The sequence below is a fragment of the Osmia lignaria genome, chromosome 3, assembly GCF_051020975.1.
Source record: "Osmia lignaria lignaria isolate PbOS001 chromosome 3, iyOsmLign1, whole genome shotgun sequence".
NCBI lineage: Eukaryota > Metazoa > Arthropoda > Insecta > Hymenoptera > Megachilidae > Osmia > Osmia lignaria.
Window position 1 is genome coordinate 11317972 of NC_135034.1, and position 21664 is coordinate 11339635.

General features: G+C 33.5%; 2 protein-coding genes across 21 annotated transcripts in view; both read right to left on the reverse strand.

Moving 5' to 3' along the window:
- Positions 1–444: 444 nt before the first annotated feature.
- Nf1 (neurofibromin 1) lies at positions 445–15183 on the reverse strand. Of its 6 annotated transcripts, none has more exons than XM_034332266.2 (22): positions 14775–15183; positions 12747–13074; positions 12446–12664; positions 11638–12322; positions 11260–11530; positions 10814–11191; positions 10538–10724; positions 9858–9887; positions 9640–9713; positions 8544–9373; positions 8168–8469; positions 4692–8086; positions 4483–4623; positions 4159–4417; positions 3984–4099; positions 3614–3730; positions 3121–3180; positions 2770–2972; positions 2505–2691; positions 2156–2418; positions 1857–2027; positions 445–1716 (listed from the first exon to the last, which is right to left on the reverse strand). In XM_034332266.2, exons 1-21 carry the CDS (start codon positions 14832–14834, stop codon positions 1940–1942), a joined length of 8193 nt encoding a protein of 2730 aa, XP_034188157.1. In that variant the 5' UTR covers positions 14835–15183; the 3' UTR covers positions 445–1716; positions 1857–1939. The 6 variants fall into 6 exon arrangements, with proteins under 6 accessions (XP_034188157.1, XP_034188156.1, XP_034188160.1 ...); XM_034332265.2 differs by having other exon boundaries at positions 3121–3207; positions 14775–15179; XM_034332269.2 differs by lacking the exon at positions 14775–15183 and adding an exon at positions 13752–13773 and having other exon boundaries at positions 3121–3207.
- Positions 15184–15541: 358 nt separating this feature from the next.
- Positions 15542–21664, reverse strand: part of Ipk1 (Inositol phosphate kinase 1) — a 46531-nt gene continuing 40408 nt past the window's right edge. For 8 of the 15 annotated variants that reach the window (XM_034332683.2, XM_034332678.2, XM_034332675.2 and 5 more), the window contains 6 exons: positions 20999–21203; positions 17690–17886; positions 17167–17583; positions 16836–17042; positions 16422–16780; positions 15547–16290 (listed from right to left, as the gene is read on the reverse strand). In XM_034332683.2, coding sequence (XP_034188574.2) covers positions 16068–16290; positions 16422–16780; positions 16836–17042; positions 17167–17583; positions 17690–17886; positions 20999–21203 — 1608 coding nt within the window. In that variant the 3' untranslated portion in view covers positions 15547–16067. Of the gene's footprint in view, positions 16291–16421; positions 16781–16835; positions 17043–17166; positions 17584–17689; positions 17887–20998; positions 21204–21664 lie in introns of all 15 variants that reach the window. The other 7 variants (XM_034332684.2, XM_034332685.2, XM_034332686.2 and 4 more) reach the window with 3 other exon arrangements.

The window sequence follows — 21664 nt, forward strand, 5'->3', positions numbered from 1 at the left end:
TGTAGACAATAGAATCATTGGTGTTTTATTTTAGAGAACTCTAGAAATGACCGTCCGACTGCTCGAGCATCCTAAGACGAAAGGAAGCTTCGATGCAACGGACGCATGCTGGTCCAGAGCGCCTTTGTCAACCCCTTGACACTTTTTTTTTCTCTCTCTCTGAGACCTATAATACAAACATGTATTATTTCCATATATAATATATTACCATTAATAGTTTGACTAAATATTGTAAATTATTATATAAGTATATTCATCAAACGAGAAACATTCGATTAAAGTTCATCGCTAAAAATTTAGTAAACGTTTAACAATATAAAAATATATTGACATCTAGTGTTAATGCATTGATAAATAATAGGCAAGCGCAAGGGGTTGAATCTATACTATGATGTTCGAGAGACGAGTTCCTGACTCCCTCGAAATTCTATCAAAAGTAAACGCGTTTTCTTTTTTTTTTTTCTTTAGGAGAATCGCATATTATGTATATGCTTCGTCGCTTCTTTTTTCTTTTAAATAAAATACAATTGCACTCAAAAAATAAATATGAAATGGAATAAATGTTTTCTTTCGTACAATGATATACTGTTGTTGAAAGGATTCTGCATTGATCTAGAATTCTATTCTAGTCAATTTTCGATTTCCTCGTCGTATCTAATAACATAAAATATTCGCTGTTATTCATCTCTTGAGATATTAGGTCTCAATGCACGTAGAAAACTCTTATATTTATTTACATAGGCGTCGTGAACACTCGTTACAACTGATGCGCAGTCGTGGGATTTTTTTTTTTCTCGTCTGTAGTATTCTATTTCATTAAATTAAAGCTTTCTCCTTTCCTTAAAATTTCTGGGGCCCAATGATACCTTCATATTTAAAAAACATGAAGGAGCCTAGTGACAGAAATCCCACTCTGCGCATCACCGCTCATTACCATTTCGATGGAACTTCTTTAGTGGTGATCCATCTTACCGATGCTTGTAGCAGATTTCCATTAAACGCATTTCCATTTTTCTATTTAACAGTTTTCATTTCATCGCGCTATAATGTAACAACTATGTCGTTCCTTTTTGTTTGTCCTCTTATCGTAATCAATTTCTAAGTGGAACTTAGCTTTTGTCATAAAATACCATTTTCTTCTACGATGTATTAACAAAAAATAACATTCGTTTAATTCTTTATAGTTGTACAAGAAATTAAATTTCCCTGATAAACTATGTATATAATCCATTTTATTCTAACAACACGAGGCTATATTAAATTTTCTTCAGAGATAGAAACAGAGTTTTCTATGATACAAAAATATTTAGTTGTAAAGAGATAAAAACATTTAGATAAATATTTAATTCCTATCGTTGGAACCATATAGTTGCACTGATCAACTATACAAATTATTTAAACGATTCAAACAATTTTCATATGCTCGATAAACATTATTTGTACGAAATAACACCGGTACAATAAAAGCCAACGATGGCTCATTCTACAACGCCTCTCTGAATGATCAAAAATTCATAATTAGTCATTGTATTGAACGAAAATTTCAAAATAATACGCAAGCGTTGATATATACTGCTAATAAAACAGAGTATATATTAACGAACGATTCTCTATTGGCTTCCATTCCAGTGGGTTCATTAACGTGAGGTGGACGGCATTGGATTAAACTGATTCGACATGTTGCAGCAGTAACACGGAGCCAAAATGTTTGCGTTCCTTGATACATAAACATATACAAATTACATTAATAAAATAAAATATTATAATAATTGATATTTAAATCATAATAACTTAATTTTTACTAAATTAAAATATAAAATTAATTGGCACAAAAAGAAAATATTTATTGAACATACCTTAGTTGCCGATGCAATTTCCGACCAACTTGTCCTTTTCGCCCATGTTTACCACACTGTTTCTTAGGTACACATGCTAATCGCTAAGGTTGCAAACTATTACTACTGCTAGTGTTTTCTCCTTGGCTCATAGAATTCAGCGAAATATCTCCTCTGCTATCGATACTGCGACTAAAATTACTACTGTTATCATGTATTTTCTTTATTTTAATTATTATACTTTTCACTTGAATAGTCAACCTATGCATCATATTGATTGTATTTTTGTAATATTTAAATAAAATATCTTGATCACTTACTCTCTGTACCCAAAGGGGGCAGTACTTCGCGTGATTTCATCTTTCTTTTCTGCAAAACCAGACGTATTCGTTCGATCAGTCCCATAGATAGAAGTTTTATTTCGCGTTGCGATTTCCGATTGATGAACATCACTTCGTTTACATCTCTCGTTTGGTATTTCATTACCGCTTGATCCATCGAATTCATCGATTGGTAAACAGGTCTCTACCATGGCTTTCAGGCAATTTACGAATAACTGAGCGCTTTCCGCTGTGCAGTTCGACTGTGAAACACGTTATTATTAATTTTGTGTTCAATCAATTTTGTAATCAATTAAAATTATTTGCATTTCTATGTGTTGTTACTTACATTTGTGTATGGACCTGCAAATCTCCACAATCCACCAAATCCACAGCTTTGCAAATAATGTAATTGCTGTTGACTTGTATCCTCGCAAGCAATTATGTTCTGTATGATAGCTTGTACAGAATTCAGTATACCTTGGTCATGACAGGAGGATAATACGCTGTTAATTTTTGCATCAAGTAGATTGTGACTGTAAATAACATTAAATAACATTAAACATGTCTTTTATTAATGATAGCTACTTTCTTAACAAAGAATAATGACTTACATTACTGGAAAAACTTTTGGGAACACTACAGAGGCCTCTGCAAGATATTCATAAAGAATCCGTTGTTCATTTTCATCAGTTGAATTCTTGACCAAAGTGACCAGAACAGTTAAAACCAAACTTTGAGTCGAAAAGTCTGTCAATACCTCTGGATCGAGCAATATGTTATTTTCATTGCTCACACTTACTCTGGTGCTTCGATTCTATATAAATGAAAAATGTCAATATGCGTATATGTTTTTAATTTAATTTTTATTTAGTAAAAGCAAATTCTAAAGTATACAACAAAACTTTTCCATAAATATAATAATGATTAAAAAAGAAAATAATAATAAATAAGGATATAATTACCTTCGATTCTGTTTCTTCAGTTGGTTTTGTTTCCTTTGTAATTGGTACAGAAAACGATCGCTGCGTTTTAAATAAAATCCGTCCGGTCTTGTTAATGACGTATACATCGTCATTTTTTGACAAATTGATGAAGTATGGTACATATAAATGACAAGTCGCATTGTATTGCATACAATCCAGGCACAGGCAAGGCAGAAAGTTGCGAGAATAGGCATCGAAAGAGCAAACAGAGGTACATATAAAAAACACAAAATAACAGGGAAAAATCAGGGAAAAATTTCTCTCTGTTCCTTTAATTTAAATAATAAAAATTTATCTGTAGCTGCTTGTTGCATAATATCAAAATTAAAAATATTGCATATGGCGTTGTAACAATGTTCAATACTTAATCTGTGTCTCACTCAAAACTAAAGTACAAGTATTGTATTTTGAAATGATGTGATGTCTATGAATTATTCGTACGTGTATGTCGTATGTAATCAATAAAACATACCTGATGAGTTGAATATTGTTTCTGTTGCCGAGCTTGAGTAAGCGCAGACTGATCAAGTAAATCCCAAGATTTTTGTCGGCGATTAGTAGGATTATTTGACGTTGAACTAGGTGTATCCTATATAATAGTACAAAATTTAGTTATCATAAAGCATTCAAATAGCTTACCAAAAGAAACCATTGTACACCAAGTTTCGGTCCTGTAAAGGTAGTTGCAAGGTAAAATAGAAGTTCTTTCATATTTTCCTTATTTAGTGGTATGCAAAAAATTTTGATGTACAATGGTTTTTTGGTAAGATATTAAAATTGGCTCAAGGGCATTTTTAAATAGGATTTAAATATTGTAAAAGAAATTTATAAAAATCACTTACTGTATTATGTGGAAGCAAAATATCAAGACAGTCTGTACTTCCAGATTCTGCATTTTTGGTAACTGCATGTCTAATATGACACCGACTTCTAACTTCTTCAGATACAGACACCAATGCTACCAAAATAAAACAATTGTTAGTTTTAATCTATGTTACAAGATTTCTACAAACTTACCAGATAAATAGGCCACACTCTCTGGTGTGACTTCAAATTTATCTCTTCTGAATGGTTTAGCCACAATACCTAATAACATGGTTAATACTCTGGCTGTTCTTGTGACAGTGGTTGGTGTAGGATGCCTGTATCCTTTGAGAAGATGGCCAACCAATGCAAAATGAAAATTTGATTTAAATGAAAGTCCAACAGCTTGGTCTAATTGTTTAAAGTGCCATTCCAAAGGTTCACGCGTCGACATCATGACGTATTCTAAAGTCTAAAAATTTCAATACTTAATAAAAATAGAATTTCGAATCATAATTAAGATGTATCAATTTTTACCTTGTCATCAAAAGTTCCTTGCGAATCTAAAGTATGCAAATTTTGCTCAAGGAGAGCTAAACCACACGCGTACAAAGACGCTTCGTCTAATTGAAGAACTGAAGTCGCAACCCAAAATAAATATCGATGTATAGGAGATTCCTTGAAAATATCAAAATTAATAAAACGAGTATTTTAATATATGTATCGGAAAAAAAGAAATAGCTTACGGGTCTAAGCAACGGTTGTAGTCTGGTGAGGCACATAATGATTGCTTCGAGCAAAGTGATATCATTGAAACTCTCAAGCGCTTTTATTAATATCCTTAATAACTGCTTCATATCTTGATCGGTTATACTTTTACTAATGCATCCAAACACAATTAAAGCTCTAGGTTGAAGAGCTGGATTAAAACAGAAAGCGAAATTTTTCGCCAAAGAAGTCCAGGTTTTTAACCAATCACAGTGAGGAATGTCTCGCATACAAGCTTCCATGATTTCAAGAAGGGCATCCGTAATAATTTCTAAACTTGTTAACGAAAGTCTCTCTTTATCATGCGTTCCCGCAATACTCCGCTCGTTACTGTACCCTTTTTCATTCGATTGTTTATAGCTAGATCTAAACGCTGTACCCGCAGCAGATTTCACTTTACTGATACCAAAGAGTAAATAAAATTTTGGAAGAGAAAATTCATCCAAACTCATTCGCAGTATTCTATAAGTATCTTCTGAGAAAGAAGGAGAACTACAGGTGCAAAGTGAATGAATGCTGTTAATAACTAAACCATGAGTGGAGGCACGCATACTCAGACTTCCAGAACAAACTAGAAATGTTACTGTATGGAATAAATATGGTAAATGTTTTCCTACATCCAAACAGTTATTGAAGGACAACATTAACAGATATCTAGCCAAAATAGCTATGTCATCCCATCTTGTATGTTGTTCTAATAACGGAGTTGGAGAAGTACAAGTTTTATCGACAACTCTGCAAAGTCTCCCTATTACTTTCTTCGCTACCAGCTGGACATTTCCAGAGGCCAAAGCGACAGCTGTGTCAGCCATTATTTCAACCTTTCGAGAACCAAGTCCAAAGCTGACACTGCGTTGAATGAAATTATCCAAAACCGTGTCTATTAAATCAGGCAATCTTCCAATTGTACTCCATATCTTTGCTTGAATACTCGGATACATTTCTACCTCCTCGATGGTTAATGTAATTAATTCTTCCAATATATTTGTAACTTGCTTTTGACGTTTCCCACCTTCGTCGTTTGGTTTATAAAATCTTACCAAATTATTTAACCAGGGTGTCATGTATTCTAAACAAAGATGCTTCAATTCGATGCTCGACAATTTGAATCCTTCTATACATTCCTTTAAAAACTCCAACGTAAGATGTGGATCATTTGCAGCTAAAGTTTCGCTCAAGTGTTTAATGAATATAGTATTGTTTGATGGTATACAAAGTCCAGATGTTTCCAACAGTTGCCCTTCTATCTTCAAATCAAAAGTCGCGGTTAAAGCGCACAATTGATTGTACGCTGCTGTTCTTAAATTTGGATCCGAACTACCAAGATTTAATAACGCCATGTTTAATAATGTCCCAGGTACATCTTTAGATCTGAGCTTCGGATGAACAGACACAGACTCCGGCTGTGATAATTCCCATCGGTTTCTTATATGAATTATAGCCTGCACCAGACTATCACAGTCGTTATGAATAAACGATAACGGGCCAGTTTCGTTCGAAATGGTCAAGGTAAATTGATTGTCATCTACTAAACAAACTTCTTCGATCTCAGACGCGTAATAAACATCGTTTAAAAGAACGGAATGCGATAGTACTTTGCATTTCTCCGCCGAGGTAATTTGTATAGCTGTTGGTCCAACTTTGATGGATACCTTAGTGTCCTTGTGAGAAAGTTTCAAAGCGCTGTTAAAAACTTTCAGGTCTTCGTCGAGAGACAACGTTGCTCCAGGCAACTTTTGTTGATCAACGTCGATCATGTCGTTTAAACGACCCGGGCTATCGATAAAGACAACCTTTCTGTTACCTTTCAACGGTGCCAAAATTCTATCATGAAACTTCGTATATTCCCTTACCCAACTATTGCAATTGTAAATGTAGGCCGCGTGAATATTTTCATAGGCGACTTTTGGTAACACGTAAAACCATTTCTGGAGAAATTCTGTCCTAAACCGATTGTCCGAACACGTGTGGGTAAAGTCGACAACCAATTCAAACGGGGAATGACAAAATGGTTTTAGAGTTAAAATAACATGGTATATCAACAAATCACCGTTCGTGTCGCCAATTTTATAACGTCTGGCAATATAGTAAAATACTGGGTATCCTTGTTTACTAGTACCTGCTTGATAGAAGATGTTCAAATTTTTGATGCTCTTAAATTCTTCGTTTTCATGCATATTGTGCTTCATCATAATCTCCTCGAAATTAGTCGACGACATGTCGATGTTTGACCATCGAGCATAAGACGAGGAGAAAAGCAAGTGTGAATCAACTGGTTTATGTTCCGGTGGGCCAAGATATGCTAATAACGTGGCCATTTTATCGAAAGGCCTTCTGCCTACCGCTTTATGGTCCCGACTGCTGCTGAGATAGTCGCCGATTCTTTCTTGATGATTCCAAAGCAATCTATGAAGCGCTAAAACATTTGCATCTGATACAAATGACATAGGATGACTGGCTTGATCGATCGTTTCGCAATCCGATGCTATCTGTATAAAAAATCTTCTTCCAATTTCAAAGTGCGCTCGTAAAAAATCATTAAAAGGTAACATATGCTGCTCCTTACTAAACTCCACGTGATTAGCGATGTTCTGAAGTATTTTAGACATCAACATGAGGCCCCTTTTAATATGATGGGGCACAGGTTTATTTACAATACCCATTTCTTGAGGCGACACAATGGCTGGGTTGATGAATCGCAGAAATATTACTGTTCCTACAGCTCCAATGTTATTCTGTGGACACTGTGGGAATCTTTTACTGAGTACTTGATATAAACAATGGCACATGGATCGCAGTTGCGGTGGAAATCGATCAGCTGATGATATTATTGCATCAAATACTTTTTGAGTTAATGCTATTAAATTATGACCATTCTGTTCTATATTCTCGTTGGCATCTATTCTTGCATTGTCGACCTCAAAGCCAGTGGTAGGATCGTCCAGCAACGGCGTGATCAAAGGCTCTAATAAATTTTGTAAGTAACTTGCGCCATAAATTTTGAAACAAAACGCCATAATTTTACTTCCAAGACTGTTCCCTCGGAACAATGTTTGCATACAATCGGAAACTTCGACCTCGCGATAAAACATATTCCACAGAAGGGGTGATAATAGGTGTTTAGCATCGAATAACGTTACAAAAACTCGTGCCAATTCGTCCATTTGATTTGTTGTAACTACGTTAGCCAGAGCCATTGCAATAGGTAATTCTCCTTTGTCGCTGATCATTGTAACAAGCTGAACCAATTGCTCGAACCTATCAGCTAATACAGTTTCTGCTAGTGTATCAAATTCTGTTCCCTGTTGAAGAATTTTAGTGAGAACTTCCATGAATGCTGCACGTGTTTGTAGATCTGGATCGTAACCCAATCCTATATAAATTAAAATATGAAATATAATAAATTGGTAACTTCTAAATTTAAAAAAAAAAATCAATATATTATTTAACCTACTTAATGAATGTCTTAAACCACTATCAATATTTGCGCTGAGAAGGTTACTCATTGCTTGTATAGTAGCATTATGTAAGGTTGATAATTTGCTGCTAGTTAAACAGGATTGTTGAGACATAATTTCCTTTTCTTCGCCGGCTGCTTCGTTACAATGATTCAACAAATTCATGAAAAGGGTAAAATATTTAAGAAATAATTGAGATTTAGCTTCCATTAAATCACCGCGGTCAGATTCTTCCGGTTGAAGAGGTAAACCACGTAACAGTGCACCGACTGCTTCCATGCAAGCTTGATCCAAGTCTCTGGAATATAAAAAAAAAATAAAAATACATAATAAATCAAACAAATTAATAGTAATTTTAAAAATATTATTTACCTGTTATGAGTAGCGCCCATTACCCAATCGGTTAAATACTCGACAAGTTTATTTCTGAATTTCATTTCTTGTCGAAACGCTAAATCATCCCGTCTTTTCATCATCGCTTCAACAAGCTGACACAATTTTGTCTTGATTTGTATCGAACGGACTGTCATATCTAAATGTCTAACATATCTGACAATTGCTAACATCATCCCTTCTATACTAGTCATTCCAAGATATTCAGAAGGTTGATCCGTTTTAGAGTCTAAGATATTTTTCATTATAAATATTATATGTTCGATAAACTTTGTGTTAACACCAGTTACTATAACTTGTCCTTGCTGATCGAAGAATTTTTCAACTATGCTTTTTATCTGATCAAAAAGTATCGGGTACAATGCTGGGCTCATTTCGTGTCCAACTAATTCTTTAACATGTTCCTGAATTTGATTTCCAAATTTCTCGTTGTTGCAAATTAATAAACGTAATAAACTGTAAACAAATTGCGTACAATATTGTACTTCTTGGCTTGGATTTGACAAACAAGACGTAGGTTCTTGTTTTGAACCTTTTTTCAAATCTGGATTTTGTGCTATTCCTGATAACGGTCTATTCAAAGAACGTTTTTGTAGGCATACTCCGCCTAATGCGCAAAGAAATCCAGTCATATTAGCCCATTCGTTAATTTGTTCTTCCAATTCATGTTCTGAATTTTGATGCGATGCTCTTCGTTTTCCTGTACTTCGATGAAATGATTCCATTTGACCGTCTTCAAGTTTAGATTTAGGATAATTCACTAACTGCTCTGAAGTCACTTCCCAATTTCTAAATGTCTCTTCCCAAGCCTAATTACAGAGAAATATATAATAATAATGCTTGTGGTAGAAAAATAATAATTGCAAGCATTTTAATAGTGAAATTTGAAATTTTTAACAGCAAATAGGCTACACACTAATTTTCTAATTATAACATATTACATTAACGATTCTGGTGTATCAGTTTTGAAAAGTATTTCTAAATTAAGATACACTATTACTACTGGTATAAAATATGCTATTTCAACAAATATATATTATATATAAAAAGACATGAATTATACGTATATACATACAGGCTGTACACCATTTACACAATGCTCTATCTTCCTTAATAAGGCCATAATTCTTTTTTGCAAAGCGGCGCGTCCTAAAAAGTATACAATTTACTCATTTAATATATTGAATGATTTAAAATGATTATTAATGTACATAATCTGCTTACAATAAATAAAAATGAATAAAACAATATTGATTTTATAATATAGATAAATAAATTTTGAATAAAACTTACCATAATTATATATCTTACTTTCTCCGCTGGCTGTTATGGTAACAAGGTCTTTAATACTCTACTGCAGCCATATAAGGGTTATACTAATCAAAATACAAAGTGAATTCAAAAATTCAGGAATGAATGTTTGAATTCGAGTAAGAACATTTTCAGTAGATACCCGAATCGAAATTGATTTTATTATTTTCTACTATTCACATATACACATATAGATATTTTTAATCCATAAAATGGTCAAAAGTGTTCACGAGCCGATTTTATTTGGCAATGCACCACTCAATAGCTTACCGAAAGAAATCATTGTACACCAAGTTTCAATCCTACATCTCAGCTGAAAGGATAGTTGCAGGGTAAAATTTATAATTGTAAATTTTTTCATATCTTTTTGTTTACAAATCCTCCCGGTTGAGATACAGGGTTGAAACTTGATGTACAATGGTCTCTTTCGATAAGCTATTGAATGATGTATTGCCAAATAAAATCGGCTCAAAAGCATATTTGACCATTTTATTCTACTTCACCCTTTAAATGTAAAATTTGAACTATATTGTAGTTGTTACTTCTTTTCGGATCTGTTCTTTCGATTCGAATTTCTGCTTCTAGTTTTGGAAAGTAGGAAACTTTATATGAAAAATAAATTGATATAATGATATTCTATGGATATGAGCATCTTAACTCACCAGTGATTAACACAGTAGAAGCTTGCGCCAATTCAAGATATAGATGATAGTTAGGAAGTAAACAAGTTACTGCTACTTCATCACTACCACAACGAATTTCTGCTTCTTCACAGAGTAACGAAAAACAAGACATTGACACTAGAACAGCTTCCATGTTTATACTCCACAAGTACATGAAAAATACAACCTGGAAAATAAAAATACAATAAATTTATTATGATCTATTTAAAGTAAATTATAATCTAGTACAAAACAAAGTTTATAATGTAAACCCACCTCGAGTTTAATGTGTGCTTGCTTACAAATTGCAATTTGACTACCAACATTAGCATAATCTTTATTTTGTGCCAAAAAAGCATTTCTACAAATTAATATCTCTCTCAACCATTTTAATATACAGGTATAATTCACAATCTGGTGTTGAATCAATTTTTGAGAAATTGAGAAAAGAACTTGTGAACTAACATCCCAGAATGTATTAATTGGTGCTTCTGGATTCCAGGCTTTGATTTTATCTGGATGATGTAACACCAACAACGCTTCCATTGCTTCGTGAGCAATGTCTGGCATTGTTGGTTGATGAACTAAGGAAACTAAACCATTAATTAATTCCAGTGTAGAACTTTGTATTTCGTGACCAGCTTTTCCTTGATTCTATAAAATGAAGTGAAAATTAATAATTGTAGGTATAAATGTTTTGGCTAAAACTTTTAAGTACTTACATTTAACAATAACATAGGATCAGCATGAATAAGTTTTACCATCCATAAAAGTACATTTCTATAACTTGATACTTCTTCACCACGATCTCTGTACTTGTTTTGTTCTTTACCTTTGAGCGTTAAACTTTGAATCATTCGCAACGGTGTGTGTGATATGTAACTCTGTGTGACTTTATTTAAAATATCAGTAAAGATATTCCTAAGTTCTGCACTACGAGAATACAGAAGATCTATTTGAGGCCACCATGGCAGTCTTGGTTGAGTTACAATTCTACAATAAGAAATTGATCAGATGTTATCAAATAAAATAACTTGGATGCAAGTTATACATTCAATATAAATAATTTATATTTAATTACAATACAAATTTTCTCTTACTTGTATAACGAGCTAACCAAGACAAACTGGTACATTGATGGGACAGTCGGATTTAAGCAAACTTTAAGTACTTCGTTGTGAGGTTTAATGCGAAAACAGCTAACAAAACAGTCTATCATTAGGTCGATGTCTTGTGCAACGTAACTTTGTCCACGAGAAAATAATTTTCCTGGATTAAAAAGTAGTGCCATCAAATCGGTCATTACATGCTGAACAAGCATGAATATAACATTATTCGCATCCGAGTTGTTTACATAGGTCGATGCTTTGCAAAGTTTAATACAAGTTACTGCAGCAGCTTCTACTAGTTGCCTATTAGAACTGCCATGCATTCCTAGGCCTCGTTTCACACTATCGATAAATTGCTTTTTCTTTGAATGTCTTGGCGAACAAACAGCACCAAAATCAGCATTAACTATCTCCTCCAAAACTTTTGGTGAAAGTATCAAGAGCATAATTTGCAAAGGCCAAACAGCAGCAGTTCTTCCTTTTTTATTGTCTGCGAATGTATCAAGGATGTCAAATAATTCTTCGCATACTTTTCCGAGATCTTCATTAGGTTTCTTTTGAAGATCGGCAAATTCATGTGGATAAGTATCCATCCAATTCCAAATTGCTTTTTCCAAGGAGTTCATAAGAACTATGTGCGCAGATTTTTTGAGTTGTTTGAATTTTTGTATTGTTTCTGCAATAATAACGAGAATTATGGAGCACACCCTTATAAAATATAATTATTAAATTACTTCAGTTATTTAGAATTATCAAAAACATAGGACTTTAGGATATTTTATTAAGACAAAGAAATTACCATTTAAAAGTCTTGTTAATCTATAAACATCCACATTAATATGTTGAATTAATTCAATGTCACTGTAATCAGCATTTTCATCACCACATTTTGCTAGCTCTTGAAGTCTTGAAGATATTCTGTTAAACACAGCATTGAAAAAATTTAAGCTTAGCGCGAACAAAACTTTACTTGCCAAATTTCGTAAATGAGCATTTTGTGGAATATCATTTGGTATATCTGAAAGTTATTAACATTTAAAATATTTATGCAATGAAATTAGTACTAAATTGATAAAAATCTATATTAAAGTTTTTGGTACCTATAAACTGACATATTTCTTTAAGCAGAAATTTTACATTCATAGCCTCATCAAATTTAGCTGTGTCTTTTGGTTGATTCGCAAGACATTTTTCCAAAGTATCTAAGATGATGATTACAGATTCATAGCAATGCCGATCATGATCTGTGCTATGAAATATACGCTGACCCCCAATACATGGGACCATTTCATTAACACCTTGAAGTATCTTTGTAAGACTGGATATTACCAGAGAGAAACGATATTGAGATATTTGTATTAGGCATTTTTTGTTCCTCTCTTCGTTCATACGAGAGTGGGTGGTCTGAGGACCACTGTGACACGGCAACTGTAATATAAAAGAATCATAACTTTAATAATTTAATAAAATATTACTATAATCAGCTATCTTACTAAATTAATTATGTAATTAAAATAATTAGTTTATTAAAACATAGAAAACATAATAAACGAATAAATTACTTTTTTGCTACTTATAATTCAAATATAATTTTGAAATATAAATTTCAAATTTATATTATAGGCAGCTATTTTATAATTAAAATCAAAAATTACGATTACAGTGGGCAATTACTCTAAAGAAAAAAAGAAACAATCACGATTACGGTCGTGAATGAAGTTAGTTCACGGCTATGATCGTGATTTTGCGATCACTGTGATAAATCGCTGTTAGTGATTTTGCACGCCATCCCTGGTAATAATTTAGGAACTTGTACATACAATAGAAACCATTGACTTTTTATTCTTAATTATGAAGCAACAATTATCCTTATTTTAGCTTCCGTTACGGCATATCGAACAAGAGTAAATTTAATGATATTTACCATGAAACTCTAACGAATAAGAACATTAATGAAACACATTAAGATCCATTACACGTTGCATTTGTATACATGTATATTGACCGATCGAAGACCAAGTTTCAATGGCATATGCCTTTAACAAAACTCAAAAGTTACATACATGTACATGTAATCGCATTTGAACGCATTCAAGTGTATATACCATAGATTCGAATTCTTCGATAAGCCGTGCGTGAAGTGAATGCAATTTCCATTCATGTATCCGTGACACGACGGAAGCGACGTTGCGTGGGTACAGAGGGATTACGGGACGGGGAATGAAACTCTATAGGGTATCCCAATAACTCATCCCCAAACTTCATTTTTTTTCTGTTGAAAATATTTCATTACACGATAAATCATGAATATGTAATAACAAATACGATATTATACAATTTCTATATAATATCTGTTTAATTACAATCAACGATAATTTAATGAAACAAATAAACAAAATTGTTTCTCTTTCGTTACGACATCTTCGAATTTTCATAATAGTTAAAATATTTAAAAGATTTTTTAAATTAAAATTCTTTTGAAATTATTAGAACATGTAGAATTTGGGACACCCTATATACACCTTAACTGAATAGCTATCGGGATGGAGAGGAAAGGAAGAAGGGGCGAAGGTCAAACCGTGGACTCCACGGCGTGTAGAGGGAGGAGACCGCGAGAAAGCATCTTCCCATGAATGAACGAATCAACGAATAAACGAATGACGGTGTATTCACGGGAACAAATATATCAACCATTAATGATTACACCTGCAAAAAGTGGAAATAAAAAATGAAATTGACAGTGTTTGATTTAGAGCCATTGCGTCATTCCAAATTTTCAAATAGATCATGAAAAGTAAAACACAATGTTGCACTTCATTTTGACACCATTGATACGTAAAGTGTCGATTGTCTTAAACAGAAAATTACTATAGGATTCAGCATCGAAAATAACCGACTGCTGTCAAAGTTACGTATTCAACGTTCTCATGTCATCCGATTTTTTAATTTCTCCACACTTTAGGAACGTTCACGAATCAAAATGTAGCTTTTCACTAGTAAATACAGGAAGGGAGTGAGAAAGAATGAGAGAAAGCACCGGAAGAGGGTAGGTAAGAAAGAGAGGGGGCGGCTACGAAGAAGGAAGGCAGATGGAACAAGAAAGGAAAGGTAAAACAGCTGGGATGTACCTGTTCCTCGAAACGCGTGATCAGTAAATTCGCCCATTCTTCCGGCTTTTGCGTGCCCATCGCCGTCCGAGGTTCAGTAACGAGCCGTCATCACGTACGACGATTCACCAGTTCGCTACGAACACTCGACATCGGTACGTCGCCATTTACGAACGTCGACTGCCAATCGAGAAAGCGCCGCAACTGACTCGGTTTTTCTCTTCCGTTGGGGAGGGGCGCGGAGACAGAGCCCTCAAGAATTACAGCGGCCTTTAGGACGAAGATCTTCACAGATGGAACCGCTACCGACTGAAGCTGCCCAATATGTATTCAGTTCCATCTAGCCACTCTGCTTGTACACTGAAAAAATTAAAACACCCTTTCTGATAATAAAAAATAATTCTGATTTTTGTTTCAATAATCTTATCTTATATATATAAAGCGCAAAGACGTCCGTCCGTGTCACTTTTCAACTTGAGAACTACTAGGGTTAGAGATACGCTTTATACGTCGGGGTCTCTGACACCCCGGATGCCATAATGTCGGTATGCAGAATATCACCTGTGCTTCGGGGTCCCTAACACCCCAAGATGATTTTAGGTCGCTGCGTAGAGTCATCGGGATCCCTGACACCCCAAGATGATATTAGGTCGGTATACAGAAAGCACCACCGATACATCGTTAAATACATAGTACTTTTCGAAAGATATAATTTACAATAATTTTTATATTTTCCCACGCTTTTATGCATTTGAAATACTATTGATAAGTAAAACAAGACAATCGATAATACATCATAAAACATACACGGTGTACAATTTATTTGTTCATTATTTACTTACCAAATTATATGTATAGGTAGAATCACAGTATTTTATTTCCTTTAATAATATCAAAATGTAACAAGTGATGTTAACAATTTGTTATTTAAAAATTCTTATACTTTATGTGTCCGCAGTTCATATTAATTTAAATGTAGTATGTATACCGCAGTTCACCAGAGTCCATAACTGCGAAAAGACCAGTTTTCGTTCTTCGCGCTTCTCCAGTGCGCATCTTCGCCCTGATTGGCGATACTCCCAAACGAAGTAGAAAGCGATTAGCGGAGAGCTCACTGCGTTCCCCCACCACCTTCCAACCTGCGCGTCGCAGTTATGGACTCTGGTGAACTGCGGTATACATATAACAAATTTATTAAGTTGCTATTAAATTATTCAATTAATTTCATTTCTTAATACAGAATGTTTCTAAAAGTGTCAAATATAGAATCGTCACATAGTAAAAATTTGTTAAAATTAATTTAAGTATTAACTGCTACTGCAGTGATTGAGTTTCGGATGACAATTGATTTTTAATTGTAAGTTCTTCTTCAAGAACGGAAATCACTGAATTTAAGACGTTGGTATCTCGTTGGCAGTGTTTTTCGATACAGTGAAGATTTTTTGGATCTAAATCTGAAATTCCGATATTACAAACGAAGCTGAGTCCATCGGAAAGTTGTAATACATTTCCATCAGAGACAAACGATACTGAATCCCTGAAAAAGGAAGATAATTAGTATATAATAAACTCAACTCAACTCAAAATTCAAATCTTAAAACAAAAATAAAACATCTCAACTTTTACTAATTAAGCATCAAATTACTAAACAAACTTTTGATAACTTACGGATTTAATTCTCGAAATGCTATTAATATTGAGCAATCTCTGGCACATGAAAACAGAAGATAATTCTGTAAGCATAATATACTTTCAGTGTTTATTAAATCTGTTTCTTTTTCATTATTACAATGTTTATTTTCCTCATTATATATTACGCTAAATTTATTATAGATTAGGTTATTCTTCTTGCAATAAATTGGAGGTAAACTTGATTTTGATACAAGACGAACATTTTCATCAGGTTTTTTATCCCTAAACTGAATTAATTTGTTGCCATTGTTGTCGTCATCAAATTTTGATTCATTTGAAACTGAAGCGTTTTTGGCACGTATTTTCAGTGTTTCTAAATTCTCCGTTACAGTATTCTGAAAAATATAAACAAATTAGTAAGATACTAGGTGATTTAAAATATTTACTTACTTTCTGATTGTAAAAGTATATCCAATGCTCATCAGGTTTATGTACATTTAATAAATTAAAATATAGTATATCATTGGTTATTAATGAACGAAATTTAACGTATGTATTATAAACAAATTCTGAACTAACAAATGGTAATCTTTGCATACAAAGAATTCGTTCCAGCACCGAATCAGTTGGCAGTGTTACGCCCTTCGTATTGCAGGCCTGTAAAATTTTATTACTTTAATACCATAAATATAATAATTCGCAGTTTACACGTAACTTGTGTTAATTTACTATACAATATACACACAGAATTTTACTTATTTTACAAATTTTACAAATTTACCTCCCCGGTGAAATACAAAAGTTTCTTAGCTTTTGCAACTATATCTGAATTAATATGCAAGGTTGACTTCAAGTCTTGTTCATAAGAGGAATATAGTTCGTACACAGTAGAGTTTAATCTCAGTTCTTCCGAACGAAATGAATGTAAGAGAGCAGTGCAAAGTAAATTACACAATTTGTTGATATATTCTTTGTTCGTATCTGCTGTAGAATTTTGAAAGCATTCTTTCAAAACACCTTCAAGGTTGTTCAAAGATGATTCTTGATCATAAACAATAATGCCATCCTTAAAAATCTTTAAATTGTTTTGTGGTGATTTCAATAATCCTTCCAGTGCAGATTTCATGCGTTCCTCAACTCCAGAAAAGAGATCAAATGGGCAATAAGTACTACGAGCTGCGATGACCTTCTTTTTGAGCTGAAATTAATAAAAATTAATGAAAATTGTATTCGACTAATACATTTTTTTAGAAATATAAAATTGCTCTATAAAGAAATGAATCAGACTTATGTGTATACAATACCTTATGATACTGTGTTAGACAATAAGGGCATTTTTGAAACTTCCAATCATCTCTTAAATATCCCTGTTTTGGTTTAATTTCAACGCAGAACGTTTGCTTGCTTCGGAATAGTTTAGGATCAACTTTTGTTTGAAGAAACGTGTAATCTGGAAACTTTGTGGCATACGTCTCGCTGATTTCTTTGTGGCAACGTTTATCTGAAAACAAAGAAATTGTTGTTAGTGAAAAGTTTCGCTTAATTAACATGTTTCATTCTAAATAGAATTGGATTAAAATTTTTGGGGCCCGGGGTAATCTAATATTCGAGAACCCCATTGATTCATAAACTTAGATCAAAAATTAAAATTTATTTAAATAAAATAAATTAACATTTATTCCTAAAGAAAAAGGCTTATAACAGGGCTTCCTGTAGCCTTCAGTGACCTATTGTACCAGCGTAAAGTTAATTCGTTGGAACAGTTTGTTTTTAAGTACATATTGCAAGGTACACGAGTGAAAGGAAGTATAATTAGCATTTTTCCAGTAACCCTTTGAATCAACCGAGCATACATCCTGTAACCCTCGTACTGTCTTCTTGACGTGAGTAATTAATTCCTTATCTTTTCAAGTACATAAAACGAATTCCTGACAAAAACTGTCTGACGTTTGCGATTGTCAGTTGGATAATGCACAAAAGTACCACTTCGATGCACAAGATGTACAGCTTATGCATTTTTACACTGCCACTTCGGCTACTCATTATTCCGGTTTATTTTTTAATAGGTGCATAAAAGTGACTTATGATTCATACCGAAACGTTATTTCTCGATATTATCAGGTCATAAATTTTCTATGCAAATTTCTATGCAAATTAGCAATATAAATTAATTTTCTTATTAATATTCCTATAATATTTACAATCACTAAGAAAAATTTGAAACAAGCTGACAATTTAGTCGTTCATGTTTCACTACATTGTGCTTCGATAAAATGGTTATTAGAAGATGTAGAAAGTTTCAAATTTCTTTATTCTTGTCTATCAGAGCTTCTTAAGAAAATAATGAAGAGCTCATATAACAATTGTTCGAGAAATCCTCTATAGAACCGGTAAAGCGGCTGAATATCACGTGAAAGTCTCAGTATCAATGTACGGCTAGCAGGACAAAGAACCTAATATCTTACAGGTCAAATGAGTTTTTCCTGGATCATTGTTAGTTATGATTTTATTTTACCGAATAAAATATACCCATTTTGAATATTAGTATTTTTAGAAAAAGAATTTAATTTTTAATTATTAAATATAAAATTTGGTATATAATTAGAGAATATGGATAATAAAATAAATATCAGTTGAAATTTTCCCACGTAAACTAAGAAAGTACTTATCAGTGTCACCAATAATATATTGTTTATCCGATTATTGTATTATCCCTAACATATAATTACCACATTAAGGACACTTGACTCAATTACCGTATCAACTAGTGTGAGAATACAAACTCTCGTAAGAAGATATGACTTAAGAAACGTGATTATGACCGACCGGAAAACTATCATTTACGACATTAATTATCGTTAAACACTGATCATTGTTTATTGCGGGTTCGTGTTATGTCTTGTTAATTGGTGTTTCAAGCAACCCACAAATAAGATGGAATACTATCGAAAAACGAAGTCCAGATAAAGTCCGTGTTGCTCATTAACAGCTACCTATTCGGGCTTCCTGTGTAACTTGTTTTCCTCGTAATTCGAGCGAATGGTTTCCATTCTCCACGAACGGTTTCTCGTATCGTTCTAATTTCTTCCTGTTTCTTACGCGTCGTACAATGGTCCAGAAATGAAATTTAGCTGTTCAGACTTCGAAACGGACAGAATAGTCCGGAATTTTTGAAATAAAGGGGTTTATTATCTTACATCGTAGCTACGTTATAATTAATTATCGAAAATATTTTAACGACGACTTGACGAATGCAGGCAATTAATTACTTCGAGAAAGGGAATAGACCGCGAGAAAACGATCTTTAAGTGACCTCGTCTGGCGAACGAGGTGTGACTCAATAGGCCGTGCATCAGCTTTCCTGAAGGAGATCTCGACGGATGTTGCCCTGGGGTCGTGCCCTTTTCGTAGGTGTGACCGATCGTATGTGTGCTTCTCCATAGAACGTGCGAACATCTTTATGGAGGCATGAACGCGCCCGATGGCTCTAATGTTTTTCGATAGTGTCTGTCGACGTTGTCATTCTCTACGAAATAAATGAAAAATTCAAATAATTTCATTGTTTTTCGTGCTATAGCATTATCTAGAAAGAAACATTTTTATAAAATTTATTTTATCTATACATTTATATATAGATGCAAATTTATATTTGACAGACATTTTACATTTGAAGATAGACCATTTCATATGGTACATTCAAATTACTCAGAATCTATGTTCACATCTGGTTGATTTGAAGCAAAACGATCGAGGCAGATTAATTCTAAGAGAAGTGAACATTTTGATAATTAATAAAACGGGGTTATATGTAACCGAAGTGTAGAAGACAGCTTCAAACGCAGATGTCTATCGATGGACTTATTGTTCGTGAAAACGACAGATGTACAATTTTAGGTGAAAGTCCCAAGTCTCGTTCCATCAATTTTTGTCGAGCCACTTGAATAATACCACCCCTTTTTCCGGCGCGTACACCTGCCTCTTGCACCTTTCCTCTTCGAAGAAAAATGCAAGGTTTATATACCCGTGAAGACCTTTCGGTACCTGCTGCTTCTCGCACCGATGAAATCTCAGCCGATTTTAGCTTCGTCAGCGAAATTCAAATATTTCGTGAAATCTGATTAAGGGGGAGAAATTTTAGCCGTAAGAAATTAAATTAAAAAATTTAGGGAATAAAAATTAAGGGGGAGGAATTTTAGCCGTAAGAAATTAAATTAAAAAATTTAGAAAATAAAGATTAAGGGGGAGGAATTTTAGCCGTAAGAAATTAAATTAAAAAATTTAGAGAATAAAGATTAAGGGGGAGGAATGTTAGCCGTAAGAAATTAAATTAAAAAATTTAGAAAATAAAGATTAAGGGGGAGGAATTTTAGCCGTAAGAAATTAAATTAAAAAATTTAGGGAATAAAAATTAAGGGGGAGGAATTTTAGCCGTAAGAAATTAAATTAAAAAATTTAGAAAATAAAGATTAAGGGGGAGGAATTTTAGCCGTAAGAAATTAAATAAAAAAATTCTGAGATTCTTAAACTCTAAAATTCCAAAATATCGTTTACAAGAAAATTTCAAAAAGACAAAAACAGTACGAATTTTACCCGCGAATATTATACGTTTTTACCTGGTCGTAGTGGTCGTATGGCTTCTGATAATCTGACGATGTCTTTCATATCGTAACGAAGTATCTCAGGGATTTGCGTGTACGGGCCCAAAAAGCAGGAAGCCACGAATCTCACGAATTTCACTTCTCGTTCTACTCGTTGTTTACCGCCATCCGGTGAAACATCGTCCGGCACCGACTTCCGGAATCGAATTACTTTACGCTCCTGAAACGTAGGGGCAAAAGCGTGACGAAAGGGCCATGTAAATCGAATCACATTTCAAATTTGTATCAACTATATATTTTATTACAATTTTTCAACCTTTTCTTTAGGATTTTTCATTTTTTCAAAAATTGTAAAACTATATTAATATAGATTTTAAACAAATGATCTACATTTGTTTCTCCTCTAACGATAAGGAAACGATGAAAATAAGTTAAGCTTGATTATGAATGGAGGGAAACTAAAAAAATTCTGACGTCGTAGTCTTCGTCAACAAAATTGAAATTAGGTCGACACGAGGCATTTCATATCGCGGCAAACCACAATTTCCATTGCGCAGCAAGCTTCAATTACTATCAGTGAATTGCCTGAATGACGTGGCACTAATTACTAGTATATACGTCGTATTTCGCTGAGAAATCAGCCTTATCATTAATGAGTTTGATCGCTTTAAAAAGAAAATA